The sequence below is a fragment of the Arctopsyche grandis genome, chromosome 7 (assembly GCF_051622035.1).
Source record: "Arctopsyche grandis isolate Sample6627 chromosome 7, ASM5162203v2, whole genome shotgun sequence".
NCBI classification, from domain to species: Eukaryota; Metazoa; Arthropoda; class Insecta; order Trichoptera; family Hydropsychidae; genus Arctopsyche; species Arctopsyche grandis.
Window position 1 is genome coordinate 12,300,029 of NC_135361.1, and position 21,484 is coordinate 12,321,512.

The window sequence follows — 21,484 nt, forward strand, 5'->3', positions numbered from 1 at the left end:
GTAATATTATATATGTATATGACTAGCTGAACCTGGCATGCGTTGCAATGCCACAATAACGCATTCAATTCTCGTTCCCGTTTGTCGGAAAACCGCAGGCGTTGAACTTGACTTGACTTGACTAAAAAAACAATAGAAGGTGGCGAGCACTTTTTCAATTATTTTACCCTAACAACGTAGACTGCGAACTGATTTGAGATTATTTGCCATGCAATGGCACTCATTCTCGTTTTTCCGTTTCCGTTCCTGTTTTTGGGGGATTTTTTTTTTGCAGAAACCATAGCGGACATGCACAAAATAACTCTTGTAAGTTTCATCGCAATCGGTTGAATGGAATAGGAACACAAACGCGACAGACAAACAGACAAACAGTAAGTATCAGTGGCGTGCCGTGACCTAAATATTTTGAATTTTTAAATTTTTTTAATCTGTCTTGAAATGATGAGTATAATTTTTGTGCTAAATAGCCTACCTTTCTAAATTTCATCTTGTTTGTCTTCAACACTTAATCTTCGGAATGATTTGTCGAATAATCGATCGGAAAGGTAACATTCCAAGGCCTTGTTTTTTGTTTCCGCACGCTCCATACTGATTTTTTGTTAAGGAACCGTTTTGCGCGCCGAGTCCGTTTCCATATTTGAACTCAAAAATTTATGGATGTTATTTTAACAAAAAAAAATTCAGAATGATTTTTGATAGACACAAATCAGAATTTTAGTGAAAATTCCATAAATGATTGAAGAGACGAGTAAATTAAAAAATATTTTGTATTTGACGGAACGCCTATACATGCTATAGTACCGCGAAGGGAACAAAATTGAGACAGCGAGTCCGTGCAAGCGAACGACGTGGCGGACCATACCATAATAATCCACTACCAATACCACTACCTCAGTTAGCGCCGATTCTGGTTTCTGAACTTCAATATGGACAACGATTTGAATTTATTGTACTTTAATTGTTTACATACATACATATGTATGTAGTCAATTCGTATCGGGAAACAATTAGTATTATAATGATATTCTAATACCACCACCTAATTAAGTCATATTGGGCAGAAATTTTGAATATGGAATAGCCTTTTTCATCAAATTAGTAATCGGTTTCTGGAATAAGGTGTATCAAATATTTATTTTATAAATATAAAAAAAATATTTCAAATTTAAAGGCGTATTTACTTACACATGTTTTGTACGTAATTTGAAATGAAATTTACTTTAGCTTTAACATAATATTCGTACGCTTATTTCATGAGAAGTTTTCTTACGATTTTTTTTGTTTTTCCACAATTTTGCTTACGACTGTTGGTTTACGACTGCTGGATAAACGACCAAGCTTTCCTCACCGCTAAGTGTATTACTGTGAAACTCGAAATTATACCGACATTTGTATGCCGATGGGACTTTTTACCTATCGCCGAGAGTCCAGATCCATCCAATACATTATGCAAATTGTCGACGACAACAATCCCTTTATCATAACTTCTCGTTTAGGCCTACTCTTCCATTTCATCGTACTCGATTCAGATGTGTAGCGACATTCGAAACGATGAACGACATTACAAAAGGACGTTTCCTATGCGAAAGCTCTAGCAGCACGGGAGATTCGCATTTTCTGAAGTACAGTTTTACAGAATGCTCACGACTACTCGGCATGATATAGAATATACAAGTAGCTTATTAAAAAAAAATGTTGCATGCAATTTGAATGATGGAGTACACTTATAAGCCATTTAGAAATGTAACATATAGATTAATTGGATTAATTTGAATTATTTAGGTTACGTATCAAGATACATATGTACAGTTATACAGTGTATGTACATACATATGTAGTGTATAATGGATGATCATTTGTAGCAATCTAAATGCGATTCTCGGTATTAATCTTGCGAACGAGAGAGGAGAAGGTGCTATCGGAGAAGATTAACATTAGACCGGACGGTTCACAAAAAGGAAATAACAAGTTTGTTTGTTTTGTTTTCAAGTAATAGAAAACGTATCAGTTCCGGGTAAATATTCCAGGAAAGAGAGTATAGATTTTTTTTTTCAATATTATACCTCCGTTTATTTGCCGAACTATGTACACATACAGGAGGGGTAATATCTAAATATGATATTTTTTACAAAAGTTGATTGAAAATTATTTTTATAAAAAAAGTGCCTTTAATTCGTTTTATTACAGCTTCCATTATTTTCGATATTTTAATTTCGACGAGGGTTATTTTATACCTAAAACCATATTCATATACATACGTATGCATGTTTATTCTAGAAAAACAGTGTTAATGTTAAGTGAAAAAATGGGTTAATATTGGAAATAGGAACCCACTTCAATTTAATTCTTCATCTTAATCCATTCATTAGTAGCAAAATGGAATCAACTACGACTGTATTATACATAAATATAAATAGTATATTACATGTATTATTTAACAACAATTTTATCATGAAAACTGGCTCTAATATTTCCATAAAAGTACCCTTATGCAGAGGATAAAAAAGCGATGTTAGCACGTATTGATTACGAGCTATCGTCGCTTTGATTTGACACAAGACATTAGCTTATTAATTAGTAAGATATCATATACATACATATATAAGATATAAAATGTCCGATGGCAGAAATGTCACTGAACTAACAGAGTGAAGCTAATAAAAGTTTGTAAAAATGAAAAAAATAAAAATAAAAATGATTGAAATTGATATCGACTTGACACGAAACTGATAAACATATTATATATTACCATGTTTAACTTACTATGAACTCCTGCGTAATTGATTAGACAAACGTCCATGCAAAAAAGCCTATACCTACATATTATAAATAAACCTATACAATCGTACAAACTTAAATATATGTACTTATCTGTCCCCGCAGACAGAACGTTAAATTTGAAAATTAATAAATTATTATGAAGTGGTGGATGCTCTTAGCCTCCTTTAGTGTGAGATTCTTATTTTTGTAGTTGTTTGGAACTTATTGTAGGTATTTGATCGGAAATATTTATCGACGATCTTCCATATATTAAATTGAAACGTCAAAATTCGATGACTAATTTAAAAACTTTTCAGCGCTTTTTTGCACCAACGGCGTCCACCGAGGGTGAAATCCGCCCTTTGCATTCGACTTTTACGACTCGTCGTCTCCTCCGTCGTACACACCCTCCTTCTCTCGGGCGTTTATAAAGTTTCTTTATAACTTTTAATTTGACTAGTTGTTGTATTTTCGTTTCGACGTGCGTACGACCCGATTCGGACGCGTGTGCCCTCCTTTTTTAATTCGGCCGTAAACATCGCCGTCGGAAAAACTCCACTAAATTATTCAAGATGAGTTTTCCACAAAAAGAGGCCGCGAGAGAGGGACGGAAGAGCATTTAGTCGTGTGGGGTGAGAGCGAGAAGCACGATCTCGCAATACGGCCCGTTTCTTTACAATGGGCTCCGGAGGCTTTCGCGTCCGCCCAAGGAAAACATCCCCCAATACAAATATATTAAGGCTTTGAAAAACGCGCGGGGGGTCCATGTTTACGCTGCTTTTAGGACCTTACCCTTACACCCTTATTATTCTTTCAATCTAATCTCTTTACCCGGAGAGGTAAACTAACCGCGAACGCGTCCCAAAAGACGCGGTTTGCCGCCGTCTCACGAGACAGATTTTCCTGCCTCTTCGTGTTGTAAATCCACGATTTACCGTATGTGCTTCCACAATCCTATTTATAAATAAGTAAAACCTCAACGCGAAGTAAAAATTATACGACGACTTTAAAGGGCCGAATGTGATGGAAAGAAAAGCTCGCGTTTATTTTTACAAATAAATATTAAGGATTCATAACAAGAAATTGAACCATTATTTATAAAGCTATTTGTTAAAATAAAAGTTATTAAAACATAAAAAGTACGCATATACAAAATCTTTGTTAACGATATTAAATTATACAAAAAAATCTTTATAACATGAAAAGATCTTCAATTCAAGGCTTTCTGAAAATTTGGTATTTATTACAACAATATTTGTACCTTTTTCCTCATTTATATTTTAAATTACTTTACAAATGGAAACGGCACAGCAAATGGCGTTAAAATAAAAACAAAATTCAAAGAATTAGTTCTTTATACAATTCGAAGATTTTTTTTACAGTAACAAGAAGTATAAAAGATGGAAAACATTTGCAAATAATTAACAAGATAATTAAATCAACTTTTCAATATAAACAAGTAATATAATTAAATATGTATGTATATCTACTACATTGTAGAATGTGCTTACTAAAGTTTGGTCATGGGTATTATTTTGCGACAACCTATTGTAGCACCTACCTATGCTAAAAACGAAATATATAAAATAAAATAAAATAAATATAATTGTCTTATGTATGTATGTATCTGAATATGAAAAACGTAAATACATACATATGTAGACAAACTGGTCTTTGTATTGGAATAAAAATCCAACTATTCGACTTCAATACGTACATATGTATCTATGTACTATTAACTTTAGATTTATATATATACAAACACACTTTCAATCCGACTGAGTCGTTAAAACAAAGAAAAACTTTCAACCTTTCCGAATGTAATCTAATCAACGCAAGGTACACTTAACGAGTTCAACCGATACGACGGCCATTCAGCGGGCGAGCGAATGTAAAAAGCTCGCGTTTCTGACGTACGCAGCTTTCGGCCCGTTTTTATTTTTATTTTATTTTTTACAGCGCACATTCGCAACGGAGGGCCCCCAAAGTGTCGTGAGATAAAGGGCTCCGAGACCGGCAGGGCTTTTAAAAAGTCCACAGTGTGAATTTTTAACGCGGCAATGTTGTACGTGAATTATTTCGCCTAACATACCGACGAGCTTTTTCAATGAATAAGATATTCGCTAATGTAACCGCGCAGACCTTTCTGGCCTCGAAACATACATACATACACACGCACCTACCCCTCACCCATCTATCTTCTATTTGCATTCAAAATGGCGTCATAAAATACGGCAATTCAAACTTTACGACCTCCTTTTGTCACTCATCAACCGACGCGATTTACCTTTATTATTTATTCCTATCTGGGTTTCTGTAATATCTCAAATGAAAGTAGCATTTTCTATAGGCTAACGCTGCACAGTGTAGCTAACGTTACACAGTGTAGCTAACGCTGTACAGATCTGCCTAGATATTGACGATTTTAATATTTTCCGAAAATCCTTTAAAATATCATCATTTTTTTATTTTTGAATATCTATTATTGGATAAACTGTTAAATTTTATTTATTCGTCTTAAAAGTTCGTCACACTTGATCAAACCTGTGATATGCAACGAAATAGATTTTTACTGGGTGCGTTTGTGACTTACAGATAGAAGTCAATTGTGTTCTAATCAAAATTTTTATTGACAATGTTTTGATTGAACATTACTCAAAAAGATATGTTTTAATATACTATTTAATTAAAATTGTGTGTGTCTAGGCAGCTTTGCAAACGGCCACACTTTGCGCTGATGCGAATAGTGTGTTTTGCGCCACATATGTATGTATGTATCATATGTACACATATAAGCATCATGTGTACATATGTAAGTATCATATTCACATATGTACATACATATGTATCATAACATATGAGCATTTAAATAAATGGCCAATTTTTACAGTTTTTTGGCATTATCTCAAAATCTAGTGTAGTTTTTCTCAAAAAGAGTATTGGTATTAATAGTCAGATATTTTTATATTTATTTCCATTTTTTATTGCTTAATAATACTTATTATTAAAGTTCTAGGAAATTTTAAAAGTAAAAAATATATTTTTTTCATTAGTATAATTTTTTTTGCCACTATATCATTTCAACACATTTATGTATGTATGTAATTGGTTTTCTATTTCGATATTTTTTCATCTAAATATATGAACTATTGTATAAGTACTATTTCGGGTGGTAAATGATTCGCCGATTGACCGAAACAAATTGATATTGTAAATTGTAACTGTATAAATGATTGTACATATAATTAAATTACATATTATAATGCAAATTATTAATAAAATGAATTAAAAAGCAATCCGAATGAAATCAAGACTCATACTCGACTTGGACCTTTTTCGAGTTTTGGCAATTTAAATTATGCACAAAACGATAATTTAAATTCTGAAAGTATAAATTCAATTGTGACAGAATTTAACGTTTTATATACATATGTACGCACACCTGTATAGTCCGTGTACGTATTCGCAGCGCAGAAAATGCAATAAAATTTTCCGTCCACCTCTCTTTCTCTTTCACTCGAATGAATATGAAGTGAATTTCCATTTTAAAAGCAGGGGCGCCAAATTTAATATGTCTCCGCGGAAGACAGGGCCGTAATTTAGTGTGTGCATAAATCTATCGGTGCTCGGGGCGTGTAAATAGTGGAAAAAAGTGTGCGCTCCTCGATTACGAACGCCGTTTCTGGACCACTTTCTGAAGATTCCGCATTCTGCGGCCGAAAATGAATGGGAATCGTTTATCATGCCGAATGTGGCCACGGTGAAATTCTGCCTGCATACCTATCTACAAAGGTAGGTGAGTACCCACCGAGAGAACGAGAGGCCATTTCGTGAGAATGCAATTGAAATTGTATATTTGAGGAGCGGCGAGACGCGCACTTGGCAAAATCGGCAGACTATTTCTATGGTGATGGAGCGCTTTTCGCATCGTGTACGTTAATGGAAAAATCCGAAAGCTTGGTCAAAGCTATCGAAATGACAAAATCACAAAAGACAATTCATAAGACTGACAATAGAGGTATTAATAATTTGCGAAAGACCAATATCTAACTTCAATGTATGTAGTATGGAAATTCCAATGCAATGTTAGGCAGGAAAACAAAAAGAACGCATAAAAAAAATAATCCCCAAAATACACAGACACACAGACACACACACATTTTTTCTAGATCATGAAAACATGATCAGTAATCGATTCTGAGTTCGAATCAGTCAAAATCTCGAGTTCAAAATTTCGCATGATCACAAAACTTCATCTATTGTTACTACGTACATAGATAAAGTAAAAATAACTATCATAATAAGATTGATTTTTTGATTTTTATGGACTAAGAGGAAATCCTTTTGAAAAATCTATCATTATATATATGGTAATAATTTAAAACTCAACCCTTCATCCTTTCAATTGGAGAAAGTGACATTCATTATTAGTTTGTGATTGCAGATTGAGATATGTATATCATAACCTCCAACTTCTATCCAACCATCTTCCTTTCAGCAATGTTTTCACTCTTTTGCATTTTATCTAGTACCATTACAGCACCTCTTTCGTCCATCTATAGTCCATTCTTCTAGCTACGTGACCCACCCGTTGCCATTTCAACCTCATCACTCTCTCCACTATAGTCACTACACTTTTCATACTTCTCACCCACTTATTCCTTTTCCTATCCCTCCTCGTCATATCAAGCATAGAATGTTCCATACTTATTTGAGTGTTATGAATCGAAGATCTTTTTCTTCAGGCAAAGCTACATTTTTTATTTAAAAACGGTATACATTCGTTCAATTGCACTCTCTCCTAATTTAAAACGTATTTATTTTTCCTTTAGAAGTGTACCTACGTATCTACACATATATTATAATATATATATATATATATATATATATATATATATATATATATATATATATATATATATATATATATATATTGATTTGAAATCAGTTCCATCATATGTGTACATATGTACATATATCATCAGGAGTGAAAACTATTATCATTATATTACAGAAGGCTAATACTATATCTTGTAATAAGTACTAACGATGACTAATGAGTTTTGGATTATTTGTTAGAATATCTAGGTTTATGTACATATCTATGTAAATACAATACGCATTGAAATGAATACCGTATCGAATTTTTTGCACATAAAATATTCCACATTTTTGTGTATACCTTTTCGTGTGTTTCGATTTTTTTTTTGTAATTTCGTCCAACATCAAACGCGGGTTATGGGAAAAATCAAGGATAAATCCCATATTGTCCGGCTAAGGCCGTGTAAGCGTGGGTTTTCCGAAATCCCGCGGGAAATTACTGCGGCCGTTTTCCCTCTCTCAGACTTTTATGTATTTAAACTTTTTCGGGTATATTTTTGTCTTTCGTATGTTTTACCCTTAAATTCTAGACATTACGATCTCCTTTAGCAAATAAATTACAACACGCGATAATCTTCCGTTCGCCTATTTTTTGGACGTAAAAATAAATGCGCAAATATGTAAGCGTGTAATCAATACTATATGTATGTATGTAAGTACGACCGAATTTTTTTCCCATTTACGTTACAAACTTACATAATGTATTATGTATTATATACTACATAAGAGTTATTGGAAGAGTTTTTACGTAACCGTGAACTGTATACATAGATATAGCAAATTACACAACTATAATTACTATCGAGCCGAAAAAAATATGAAAATTTATATACGAGTATTCCGTTTCGTGCAAGAGAGTCGTTTCGTTGCTAAAAGGATAAAATTATTTGCCGAACGTTGAGTGATGGTGGCCATAGAGGAAGCCGATCAGTTGAGACAGCCGAAATTATTCCCTTTATGGGGGTTGTAAATAATATTTCGTATATAACGCCAAGAATTAGTTCTATAGCCTTTCTTGGTTTGGTATGGTGTGACAAATATTTTCGGAAAATTGAATTGATTTTCGATCTCGTAAAACTTTCTAATATATGTATATATTTTTTTGGCATTTACATATATGTACATACATACATTGCTTTTTATTTAACAAATATATGCGTATTCATTATTATACGTAACATAATAGTTAGTTAAATACAAAATAATTAACTATTGCGATCTAATTACGATACGTTGAAGAACAATGTTTGTAAAAACTCGTAATTATTTTTAAATCCCTTCCAGTTATTTGAAACTGTAAGGGATGTAAAAATATTTTAACCAGTTTTTGTTTACAATTCCAGTTTCAATTACATATGTCAAAAAATATAAAAATTATTATCAATTTCAATATTTTTAAGAAAAATATTATGTAGGTCTTCTATAAACAAGTAACCATAAACCTGCATAATTACCTTTCGTTAAAAAAATACCTATGTACCTATATATCATACATGTACATATGTATCATATATATGTACATATGTGTCGCCTTGGGCAACCTGTAGTGGACCTACATACATATGTATGATCGGGGTTTATACATAACGGATTAATAAATAAAGAAATAAATTTGTAGACACGTTTTTGGTGTCAATATTTTGAAAGAATATTGTAATACTTTGTGTTTTGTTTTTAATAAATAAACAGATAAATATAGTATAAGAAAGTTCATGTTTTTCGTCATGAATATTCGATTGATGTTGTTCAGCCAATGTTTGTATGCACAAACATACTTATGTACATAGCTATATATGTATATAGGTATATGTAAATGAAATAAAATCATAACTCAAAAGAAACTGCTACACTTTTCGATAAGAATTGAAATTAATACAATGAATACTAAAAATATTTATTCGTGATAAGGATACACATTCCTTAACGATTTACTGTTGAATTTTACCGAAGTATCGAAAGGTATATTAAAATTATATTTAAATTTAAATTATTAATTATTTATTTATTTATTTTATTTCATTATGAATTTGATTATGAGTTTTGATTATGAATTATGAATTTGATTATGAGTTTAGATTAAATTCATAATTAATATTAAGGTTTAATTACGATATTTGTAGAGGAGAAATTCACGTTTATATTTTACACACATTTTTAACTGTTAAATAATATAAATCGAAGGATTGAAAGCAAAATGTTATATATTTTTTATCGATTATTTAAAAAGTGAGTTTGTTTTTCTGGATCAAAACATTCGTTTTGTGATACTTGATAAATGAATGTATATATATGTATATACGTTTGTGACGCAATTTTATTTTCGATATGCTAATGTGAATATAATGATGTAATTAAACGTCGTAAGTTATATCACAAGATACACTTTGACCTCTACGAAAAGTGAAATAATTTACCAGTGTATTAAAAAAAAATGATAAACGTACCTGTAGGTTGAGCCTGTCCAATCGAATGGTCAAATTCAAGCTGGACCTTTCGCTGTAGTACACGGTGTACCCCCATGCTGACCCACACCATTGACCATGTGAAGCTGGCAACCCTTCCTCCCTTATGCTCATGTGGCCGTCAGGGCAGCCCTCGGATGTGAACGACACGAATTTTCCGACGGTGAATGTGTCAAAGATCAACTGGAACAAAAGAAAATTTATGTTTCAATATAATAGGTATTTGAAAACGTATGTTTGTTTGCATGGAAACCAGAAACAAAAGAATATTTCTAAGTGATTTGCTATAATTATTTTGAAATACACGATGCATATTTAAATAGTATGAATGACAATTGATTGTGTCAGTGGTTATGAATTCAAATTAGAGGTATTTTTATGCAATATTAATTTCATGCTATGTAACTATTATATGTAGGTACATTTCAGTTTCCAATAAACATCGTACGGATAAAAAGTGAGCCGTTATACATATTTGAAAGTGGCATTAGTCCACCTTTCTTTATAAAATATTGTAATTTGATTGAAATTTATTCAATTTTAACATATTATACATATTAAATTTTTTATTTAACATATTAAATACATTTAACGATAACGTTTAACTCACTAATTAGGCAATTCTTTGCCAATTGTGGGTTGTGGATTCGAATTCTAACCGAAATCAAAATATTTATTATATTTTCGCAATGATTAAGAGTATGTATGTAAGTACGTATGTATGTCTATCGTTTGCTGGTCATATCTGCATTATTACTTATCACACAATCAATTGAGCCGTTATAATTGAAAGCAACTTATGTATATAATATACCTATATACATATTTGAAAGTTCAAGTCTTAAAATTAAGTATACAATTTTCATTTTTATTTACATATTTATTGAAAATACGACTTCATATTTTGTTTATACTAAAGTCAATAAAATGATTTTTTTTTTGGAATCTTCTGTATGTTAATATTAGAGAAAATTAATTTTCTTTTGATATACGAGTCGTTATATTTGAAAGTGGCATCAGCCACTTTTCTTCATTTCGAAAAATATCTCGCATAACATTAAATATAATGTTTTGCGTTTAACAATATTTAAAAAAAACTAGTGGCCTGGGTCACGTTTATTCTGCTTTTCCGAGATTTAAGATATATCGAATTAAAATAAGCGATAAAAATTTGTGAATTAAGTCAAACAGAAATTGTGTTTTCGGAATTTAAAATTAGACTTTCGCCACTTTTAAATATAACGGCTCCAATCTTAGCGTAATTTATTAAACTATATGTTTGTTATATCTAGATATAAACAGCAACAATTAGATTGAAGTAAAATATCGCTGTTACATGAAAAATATTGATTACATCTGCAATAAACTGTATTATAAATACATATTTATATACATACGTATATATAATGATTGAGATATCTAACAAGCATAACATATTTAGTGTTGCTGATTACTTGACCGCGCCCAGACGTGGTTGAAACATGTTTTTTTTAATGATGAAAATTTGATTAAGTTTAAAATATCTCGATATTATTAAAGTAATTTATATTTAATTCGGATTTAAAAAAAATTAAACGGTGAGTAGCTTTAATATGTAAATAACGGTTGATTGAGTCGCAATGTTGTTTGCTTAAAATGCATATTTAATGTATCTTTATATATGTACATAGTCGCAATGTTGTCGCAATGATTCATATCTTTATAACAGAAATTTCAAGGTTTCAATTTCATCTGTAATTCTTAAGCGAAGTACATATGTATATAAAGATACATTAAATATGCATATTAAGCAAAGATTTAGTATTTTCATTGATTGTTTCATTATTATGGATTGGATTGTTATCTAAAATGCACATGATGCGCTTCACATTTCAGATGAAGCTGTTGGGTATTGTGGCGTTATTAATACAAGTTTTAATACAGCAAACTTCCAGCGCAAGGATTTTAGTATTACTACCGTTCTCCGGAAAGTCCCACTTCATATTCATGCTGCCTATAGTTAACGAATTAGTAAACAGAGGTCATGATCTCACAGTAATAGCGCCGTACGAGGAGAAAAATGCAAAATACACACAAATAATCGTCGAGAAGAGGATGCTGTGGGAGTTGCGTGAGTGTTTTAAAACCAGTTTGACCCAATTCTGAACTGTTACTTTGCACAATCTTGAGATTTTTAACTGTCGAGCAGTTGGCGAGAAGCCGGATATCTTTGCCTTGGAGACCATTCCCTTTGAAGCTACGCTGGATCTCGTCTGGTCTGGTGGCTATTTTACAACGGAGTCAGCTTTCAATGCCTCGAACGTTAAGCGGTTCATCAAAGAGGATAATAGTCATTTTGATTTGATCATCAGCGAAGTGTTCTACCAAGAGGCAATGTACATGTTCGCACACAAGTACAAAGCCCCCCTAATCGGAATCTGCACAATGGGGTATACTCAGTTCATAGGCGCCTCTATGGGGAGTCCCTTGTTGCCCTCATACATGGCTCACGAGTTTCTCAATTTAGATCAGCCGATGACGTTTTCGCAACGGATGACCAACTTGTATTCGACGTTGTTCGATCTGTTCTGGAGGCATTGGTACCTGTTGCCTAAACATCAGAGGCTGGCCGAGAAGAGTTTTCCCGATTTGCCGCAACCTTTGCCCTCCTTAGAAGATTTGGAAAAGAATTTTAGTCTGGTTTTAATCAATAGTCATTTCAGTTATGATATTGTAAGGCCTTACGTGCCTGGAATTATCGAAATCGGCGGAGTTCATATTAAAAATCCAAAGCCCTTACCGGAGGTATTTATAAAAAATATATACTTAATTGTTGCTGTTAATTTAATTGAAACACTAAAATAGTGCTATTTGATGGAAATGAAACAATTACTGAGAAGTCATTTACAATTAAAATTTTTGACGTAAAATTTAACAACATGTTGACATAACACATAGATTACGTAGATCAAAACTAATTATAATTGACTAGTTATTTTTTTTGAAAAGTATGATATAATTATCGCACTAACATAACACGTACTAATTGTTCACATTATGTAAATGCAGATGATTTTATTTTGTGGAATATATTCGATTATCGATATTAAACTGCATTTTTTACATAACATTCCAGAACATTAAAAAGTTCTTAGACGAAGCAAAGCACGGCGCTGTATTTTTCAGCTTCGGCTCCAATCTGCAATCGAAAGATATGCCTGTAGATAAGCTTAAAGTATTCCTGAACGTGTTCAAAAGTTTGAAGCAGAGGGTTTTGTGGAAGTGGGAAGATGAAAATTTAGAAGGTAAACCCGACAATGTGCTGCTGGGAAAATGGTTGCCGCAAAGTGACATTTTAGGTAATAAATAGACCGTTTCGGTCTCATTTAAATAACTTTACACCCAATACAAGTATATGTATGTATGTTTATATCGTATCTAATTTCAGCTCATCCCAACGTGAAAGTTTTCATAACCCACGGCGGATTGTTGAGCACTCAAGAGGCCATGTATCACGGAGTTCCGATTATTGGATTACCGTTTTACGGGGACCAGCACTTGAACACCGAACGAGTCGATAAAACTGGCTTCGGAAAGAAGCTTAAATTTGTGGATTTGAATGAAAAATTGTTGACTGAATCTATCGAGGAACTTGTTTATAAACCGCATTATCAAAACAAAGCTAAATCCCTTGCTGATAGCTTTAAAGATAGACCAATGACTCCTTTAGAGACCAGTATTTATTGGATCGAATATGTGATCAGGCATAAAGGTGCTTCGGTTTTGAAGTCGCCAGCTGTAGACATGTCAATATTCGTTTATTTTTTAATAGATTTATTTTTATTTTTTGCTTTAGTTTTGTTTTCAATTTTCATTATTGTGTACGGTGTGTGTAAGTATTTTACAAGAAGCAGCAAAGGAAGTTTATATGTGAATGGGAAGAAGCATAATTGATGATATTATATTATTAGACATTATATTTTATTGTAAATATTATATAGATATATATATATATATATATATATATATATATATATATATATATATATATATATATATATATATATATATATACATATGTATGTGACATGAGATAATTGAAGTTGTGAATTATAATAATATTATTTAATTGAAATAGCTTATGAAGTTGCTGCATAGATGTCGCTTTATGCTATTTATATAAGCTATTTATATATACATAGGTGTACATACATAATGGGGTACAAAAGTACATCTTGTAATCATTGTCAATGCGTTTTAATTCAAAGTACGAAAATAATTTTGGAAAGTCTTCTCCCTTTTCCTACTTAGAAAATGATGATGATAATAAAAATATAAAGGAAGAAAAACGGTTTCGTCTTTTATTTAGTGTTGGCCTCCTTTTGTGTTTCTTTTTAATCATCGGATTCACTTTTCAAAGACAATGCTAGGTTTTCGTCAAAGAAAAACTGACAATGGAGCCGCGGCCGGTACAATGGAAAATCTTCAATTAAAGGTTTCCGGTGTAGCGGAAATCGTTTTTCCTTTTTACCTTCTATTAGAATTTTCTCTCTTTTTTCATCGCCATTATTATTATTATTATTATTTCTTATTTCTCCAATTTCTGGCCTCCGTTTACTTTCGCGAAACAATCGACTGACGGTGGTGAAATGACGGAGGTAATTAGCGATTTTCCTTCTCTCCCTTCGACGGGTCAAAACGAAGCCCTTCACTCCGTATTGTCCCGCTTTATGTAGTTTCGATCATTTTGATTCACTTTCGTTTTAATTTAGATAACAACTAATCGAAAGTGCAAACACACTAACGATCGAAACGCTTAACAATCAACTTGTATATAAATAGAAACTAATATATCTGCGTTCATTTATGTGAGACGTACATACATATATGCACGCAATATAATATGTAAATTGAGAAACTTTTTCCACGAATTTAAATCATTGATTCTCAAAACAATAAGATATATTTTTCAACGTGAATGTTAAGTTTTATATAATAGTCTTAGCAATTATAATAATGGCGTATTTTTTAAACATAATGAATTGATGTACATATAATGACTCGATATAATTAAATCTGTCGTGCGGTAAAGTGATGTTTACACTTACATATGTACATATTTTAAATTAAATCAAAATAAATTAAATGTTGACGACCACTTCACAATACTCTTTTTTTTGTTTTAATGTTGAAGAATCCAGTTATGGTTAGTATGATGCGGAGCCGCATCACGGATTGACATTCATAACCTATACCCACGTGCTGTGTTTTGTTCGTTTGATTTCTTCGACTTTAATTAATCAGCTGTTAAATTTTAAATTTAGAATATTGAATACGAATATGGTAAGTGTTTTTATTTCATATTTCATATAACTAAGGCCAAAATTCGTTGTCAACGACTGATTCCATTTTGTATTGACACAACTAATAATGACAACGATGTTTGATATTGTTTTGTTTGTTTAGCATTCAGACGATATTTGCTTTTTATTACTAATTTTATTTTTATTACTAAAATTACTATTGAAAATCAATCTGAAATTTTGTTATAAATAATATAATATGTGTACATCTGTACAATAGAAAGTTATTAGTAAAGACCATGATGCGAATAAACTTGTTAGGTAATTTTAACTAAACATTGTACATATTGTGATCTTATATGAGATAAGATAACATAATGTGTGTCTGGTTTGGTTTGGAATTCAAAACTGATGTCATTTCACATTCAAAAGTGCCGTATTGCAAAAAGTTGCCTACTGTGCAAACGTAAAATTAATTTATTCTTAAGGGGTTAAATACTAGCCGATATTTAAAAACTGGATTTTACGTAAACGAAACTTTCGAAACGTTCATATTATTTCAAAATGTCTCGATTCTCAATATGGAAGGTATTAAAAAAAACTGCGAATTCCTTAGGTTTCGCGATACAGAATTACTAATAGGCTACTTGACGCGTATTCAAGACTCAATGTGATTTTTTTTATGATTGTATTTTACCAGATTGTACAAATAGGTAGACATACATATATACATTATATTTATGTAAAATTTACTATTTTAAACAACCTTGACTGTTTTTTTTTTATTATTTACCATTGTCTCATATTGCATGCATATTAATGAAATTTCATGAATATAATTACGTATATATATTATATCTGCATACAGTATGAATTTAACGCAAGATAACATATTATCATAATCGAGTACACATTTGACTCGGCTAATATGAAAATTGATTGAGAATTATTGAAATTATTATACATATGCGTAATTTTAAAATTGATTCATTTTTAGCATCTAAGTGGACAGGTCAGCAGCTGCTGACTTTCAGTCCCAGAATGTGCTTATCTGTATATTGAATTGAAATTTTCAGACGTCGCCATGGGTACTCATCCTCTTAGTGGTATTACTCTCCAGTGAGGTTCCGGCCGCTCGCATCCTTTCCCTGATGACATTTCCGGGAAAGTCCCATTATATCAACATTCAACCGATAATGCAAGAATTGGCTCTGAGGGGTCACGATGTTACCGTGGTGACGGCAAATGTCGAAAAAAACCCACTTCCAAACTATCATCAAATTGTCGTCGATAACAGAACGTTCTGGGATTCTTGTACGTATGTGAAAAAATTCAAAAGGCAATGACCCCGTTTGATAAGACAACATATTTTATAATTTGTGTATGAACGTTCAATCAATTTTTAGAAATAGCAGTAATTTTCAATTTTCTTAAAATTTAAGACACTCTCGAACAATCATTTTAATTTCGTTAATTTTTTTTTAAATAGTTAATCTTCCTATTACATATGTATGTATGTACATATATTTAAAATATGTTGGAAGCAAAGTTCATTTATAAGTAGCAATGAGTGTGTCAATCGTCTTAGAAATTTTACAATAATTTCAACGAAATATTATATAACGAATTGAAATATAACAAGTTAAAAAATTGTAGTTCATTGCTTTCAATGTACATATTATATATACAATAAGATTGTAATCATTATTATAAAAAAAAACGCTAGATATACCTACGTATACATGTATGTATGTATGTAGGTTCATTTGGTATGGTTTATAAAATAAAGGCATATTTTGATGAAATTGCCTCATATTTTATTTTTAAAGCGCTTTGAAATGTCTATTTAATTGAAAACTTTATCAAAATATCTTCATATATAATTTGACTATCTATATTTATGTACAAATAGTCTTAATTTATGTATTTATTATTCAAAAAAATATTTCATATTTGTTGATTTAAGCATCCGCTTTTGTTTTTAATTAAATACGTTTCCCTTATGCGCTTTCAAAAATAAGTACTATTTTTATGCCTATTGTATTCTTTTTAATACAATATATCAATCACAATCGTGCAGATTAAGAGCTTCAGGATATCTCGAATGAAAGTCGGCTTCATAAACTCACAAGGGGTATATGTATCATAGGATAGTAACCTTTATTTGTATACATATAAACATATGTACATATACGATGTACCTACATATATAATAATTAACTACCAATCCATAGACAGAGTTTTTTATGCTTCTATTGTGAACCCACAACAATCAGTTAAATTATATGTATGTATGTAGATTCAGAAATTTTATTAACTTTGATTTAATAATACTTTTATTTTTCAGTTGGTGAAAATCTCGACAAGTTTGCATTTGAAAATATGGCATTTTGGAAGGAATTGCCTCTGGTTTGGAATGGTGCTTACTTTACCACCGAAGTCGCGTTCAATTCGTCGTCTTTGCAAGAGCTTCTGCGTAATGACAAGTCACACTTTGATCTCATAATAATGGAACTTTTCTTCCAGGAAGCTTTCTATATGTTCGCCCACAAGTACAAAGCTCCCGTTGTGGCCATCAGCACGATGGGTTTCCATCAATACATAGGGGACTTTATGGGGAGTCCTCTTCAGTTGGCGTATATGCCCCATGAGTTTTTGCGCAGCAGGGGGAGATTGGGCTTGTTGGATCGTTTGCAAAACTTGTACTACACTGTGTACGATCTGATAGGGAGACGTCTCGTCATGTTGCCCAGACACGAAAAACTTGTCGATAAACACTTCGAATTTCCAGAAACTAGACCGAGTATATACGAGTTGCAAAGGAAAGTATCTTTGGTATTGCTCAATACGCACTTTTCCATAGATACTGTGAGGCCTCAAGTTCCCGGCATCGTCGAAATTGGAGGAGTACATATCAAAAAGCCAAAACCTTTGCCTCAAGTTAGTAGCAAACAATTTTTTAAAAAGCCAAAGTATTGAATATTACATACATTTAAATAATTTGATGAAATATCTAGTTATATTTAAACTTCAATTACATGATATTTGCTTTCAGAATTTGCAGAACTTCATCGATGAATCTAAAGATGGAGTTATATTCTTCTCAATGGGATCTAATTTAAATAGTAAAGATATGCCTAAAGAGAAACTCGATATGTTTCTGAACACGTTTAAAAAATTGAAGCAGAGAGTTTTGTGGAAATGGGAAAATGAAAATTTGCCAGGACAGCCCAGTAATGTAATGATTTCAAAGTGGCTTCCTCAAACTGACATCTTAGGTATTTATTTGCGGTATTTATTTAAATAATAGCGTAATTAAAATTTTTGGAGAGTTCAACCAATAGATTTTATGAATTATAAATTTGTGAATCAGGATTTTTAAATTCCAAAACGATTTTTCAGAAACAGCCTTGTACATATATACAAACATACAATTAGTAGCATTAAGTAGATAAATAAACTAAACGATGAATTGAAAATAAGATTTGAACTACAAATATTTCGTTCATAAATTTGCTTTGAACAGAATGTCTTACAATTTTTTTTATATCGCGAATAAAAATACATTAGATTCATCCAATTATGTACGTACAAAATATGAATGCTAGGCTAATTTTATTAAATCTTACACTTACAAATACTAAAATTAATTAAAAACAAATATAAATCAAACCAGCATGATCACATGTACATACATACATATGTATATGAATTTGACTTATCACACCTCAAATACATATCACTGTTTTGTTAATTGTCAAATATCAATATTTGAGTATTATGAAATCAAAAAACATTTCTTACAAATGTGAAGCGAGTATCATTCTGTATTGTTAATTAAAACACACATACACACATGTTTACATTAATTACCTTTGTGTGTTCAAGATTTTCCTCAAATATGTACATAACATAATATTATAAACAATCGTCAACGTCTCGCCGACCTAATTCATTGTCATATTATATGTACATAGACTATCGAATAGACCGGTTAGCAATTATTTACGCGCCCGTGCTCTCCTCAGATTTGACATATTACAATGGGTAGTTCATAAAGAGCAAACGACGTCGGAAATGACTGGCTTTCCTCTGTTAATATTTCAGCCCATCCCAACGTGAAGATATTCATCACTCACGGTGGCCTCCTGAGCACCATAGAAGCCATCCATTTCGGAAAACCGATAATAGGTATACCGGTGTATGGGGACCAGCACCTGAATACGGCCAGGGCTCAGAGTATGGGTATCGGCGTTAAGCTCGCTTTTTCATCACTGACCGAGGCGAAAGTGTACGAATCCATACGGGAGATACTCGATAATCCTACCTATTCGAATACGGCCAAAGAACTATCGGATAGGTTTAGGGATAGGCCGCAGACTCCGATGGAGACGGCCGTGTACTGGATCGAATACGTAATCAGACACAAAGGGGCCCAATTTATGAAATCGCCACTTTTGCAATTGGAGTGGTATGAAGCGTTTATGTTGGACGTGGTCCTTGTTATATTTGCCCTTTTGGCCCTGCCAGTTTTACTCGTCAAAAAATTGATTAAATCGAATAAGAAGAAAGGAACTGTTGCAGGAAAACACAACGGGAAGCCGAACAAGAATAAAAGGGATTAATATTATACTAAAAAAATTATTTCAAACTGAAAAATTAAATAGGAATGTGTCGTGTTGTTATATTTAGAATTCAAATTCGAATATTAGTGATATTAATTGATTTTTGTACTTAAAAATAGTTCAAGGTATGTTCGGTTAGTCCAAAATAGTTCATCGAATGTAATATATTATGTTTAATAAGAGTCAGCAACGTCTGCATAATAAATGATAAACATCTGCAGATTGGAAATTATATTCGTTTCAAATATTATACTTGACAAATATTTTTTGCTTTTCCTATCAATCGTGGTTTAGTTATTTAAACTTAAAGTCGAACGTGGCTCGCAAGTTTATGAAGTCGTTTTACGACCCTTGTATTATAGGTTAGTATTTTAGATAGTTAACTACAAATTTTTAAATTTATTTTCCAATATTTTTGTTTCATTGAAGATTTTAGATCATAAATATGTGTTTACAAAGTGACAGTATATTAATGCAATAATGACTAAATGTATATTATTATTTATTTGTATAGAATTTTTGTTTTTTAAATAAATTATTATATCTGTAATTAAATATTTAGATAAAATGTATGCCTACTCTTATTTTAAACAAACCATGATATGTTGAGAAAATCTGATGGCATAACTATGCAAACATGCATAATATGTGCATTCATTATTGCATTGATAATTTTAACTCAGATATTTTTTCTTCGACAACATTATTTCAACTTGAAAATTTACTGATATATGTAGTATGTACATTTTTTTTAAATTTTTGTATTAAAACTGTATGGACTGTATGAACAGTATGAATTGTATGCTCTATACCTTTTTATGCAATAATTTGGTTTACATTTCATTATTTTTTTGTTATTAATTATGTATATTAAATACTTGCATTTAATAATTCTTAATATATATGATAATACATATCTAACAACGTGGAACACTGACAATATTGAAATTTCATCGGTTTGTACCTGCTCAAAATCATTTTATTTCTCATGGCATATACATATGTACATATTATATGTATAAGAATAATATCATTGAAGAATGATATTATACCATTTTTAATTATTTCAATCTAAAAATATATGTATATGTAAAAATATGTATGTATATACATATGTATATATACATGCACATATGTACACACCAATGTTTGAGATCCATTTTCAGGAAAACGAAAAAATAATCAACATTAAATCTCAAAAGACTTTAATACATACATATATATTTAAATTAAAAAATAAAGCTGCTTTTAGACGACCGGTTCTCAATAATTTTGGCATAAAAATGCCATATATTCAGTGAATGGAAATGATTCTAAACTCAATGGAATTCCGAATACTTTTAAAGTTTTTAAACAAGTTAAAAAAATAATAACGTTCTAATTAAAAAAAAATGAAGTGAACTGAAAAATGAACTGATTTTAAAAATAAATGTGAACGCACAATGTTTCCAAGAATAAAACCAAATGTTTTAAT

The 21,484-nt window shown here is 31.4% G+C and overlaps 3 protein-coding genes across 4 annotated transcripts in view; 2 read left to right on the top strand and 1 right to left on the bottom strand.

The window, feature by feature from the left end:
• The window catches only part of LOC143914059 (uncharacterized), a 211,921-nt gene that overhangs the window by 82,379 nt on the left and 108,058 nt on the right, over positions 1-21,484 (bottom strand). Inside the window, exon 3 of the mRNA XM_077434149.1 lies at positions 10,086-10,286. Coding sequence (XP_077290275.1) covers positions 10,086-10,286 — 201 coding nt within the window. The remainder of the gene's footprint in view (positions 1-10,085; positions 10,287-21,484) is intronic.
• On the top strand, positions 10,432-14,036 carry LOC143914701 (UDP-glycosyltransferase UGT5-like). Its single transcript, XM_077435001.1, has 5 exons — positions 10,432-10,473; positions 11,979-12,213; positions 12,292-12,887; positions 13,219-13,441; positions 13,531-14,036. Exons 1-5 carry the CDS (start codon positions 10,432-10,434, stop codon positions 14,034-14,036), a joined length of 1,602 nt encoding a protein of 533 aa, XP_077291127.1.
• On the top strand, positions 15,286-21,207 carry LOC143914995 (UDP-glycosyltransferase UGT5-like). Of its 2 annotated transcripts, none has more exons than XM_077435455.1 (5): positions 15,286-15,425; positions 16,462-16,699; positions 17,733-18,325; positions 18,441-18,663; positions 19,493-21,207. In XM_077435455.1, the coding sequence occupies exons 1-5, from the start codon at positions 15,423-15,425 to the stop codon at positions 20,008-20,010; spliced, it is 1,575 nt and encodes a 524-aa protein (XP_077291581.1). In that variant the 5' UTR covers positions 15,286-15,422; the 3' UTR covers positions 20,011-21,207. The 2 variants fall into 2 exon arrangements, with proteins under 2 accessions (XP_077291581.1, XP_077291582.1); XM_077435456.1 differs by having other exon boundaries at positions 15,292-15,425; positions 16,462-16,703.

What these genes read in the sequence shown, in the direction of transcription:
- LOC143914701 (XM_077435001.1), top strand. Translation starts at nt 10,432, where the DNA reads ATGACAATTGATTGTGTCAGTGGTTATGAATTCAAATTAGAG. An exon ending in GTTATGAATTCAAATTAGAG is followed by an intron (nt 10,474 to 11,978) that starts GTATTTTTATGC and finishes TTCACATTTCAG; the next exon opens with ATGAAGCTGTTGGGTATTGT. An exon ending in ATCCAAAGCCCTTACCGGAG is followed by an intron (nt 12,888 to 13,218) that starts GTATTTATAAAA and finishes ATAACATTCCAG; the next exon opens with AACATTAAAAAGTTCTTAGA.
- LOC143914995 (XM_077435455.1), top strand. An exon ending in AGCCAAAACCTTTGCCTCAA is followed by an intron (nt 18,326 to 18,440) that starts GTTAGTAGCAAA and finishes ATTTGCTTTCAG; the next exon opens with AATTTGCAGAACTTCATCGA. An exon ending in TCCTCAAACTGACATCTTAG is followed by an intron (nt 18,664 to 19,492) that starts GTATTTATTTGC and finishes TTAATATTTCAG; the next exon opens with CCCATCCCAACGTGAAGATA.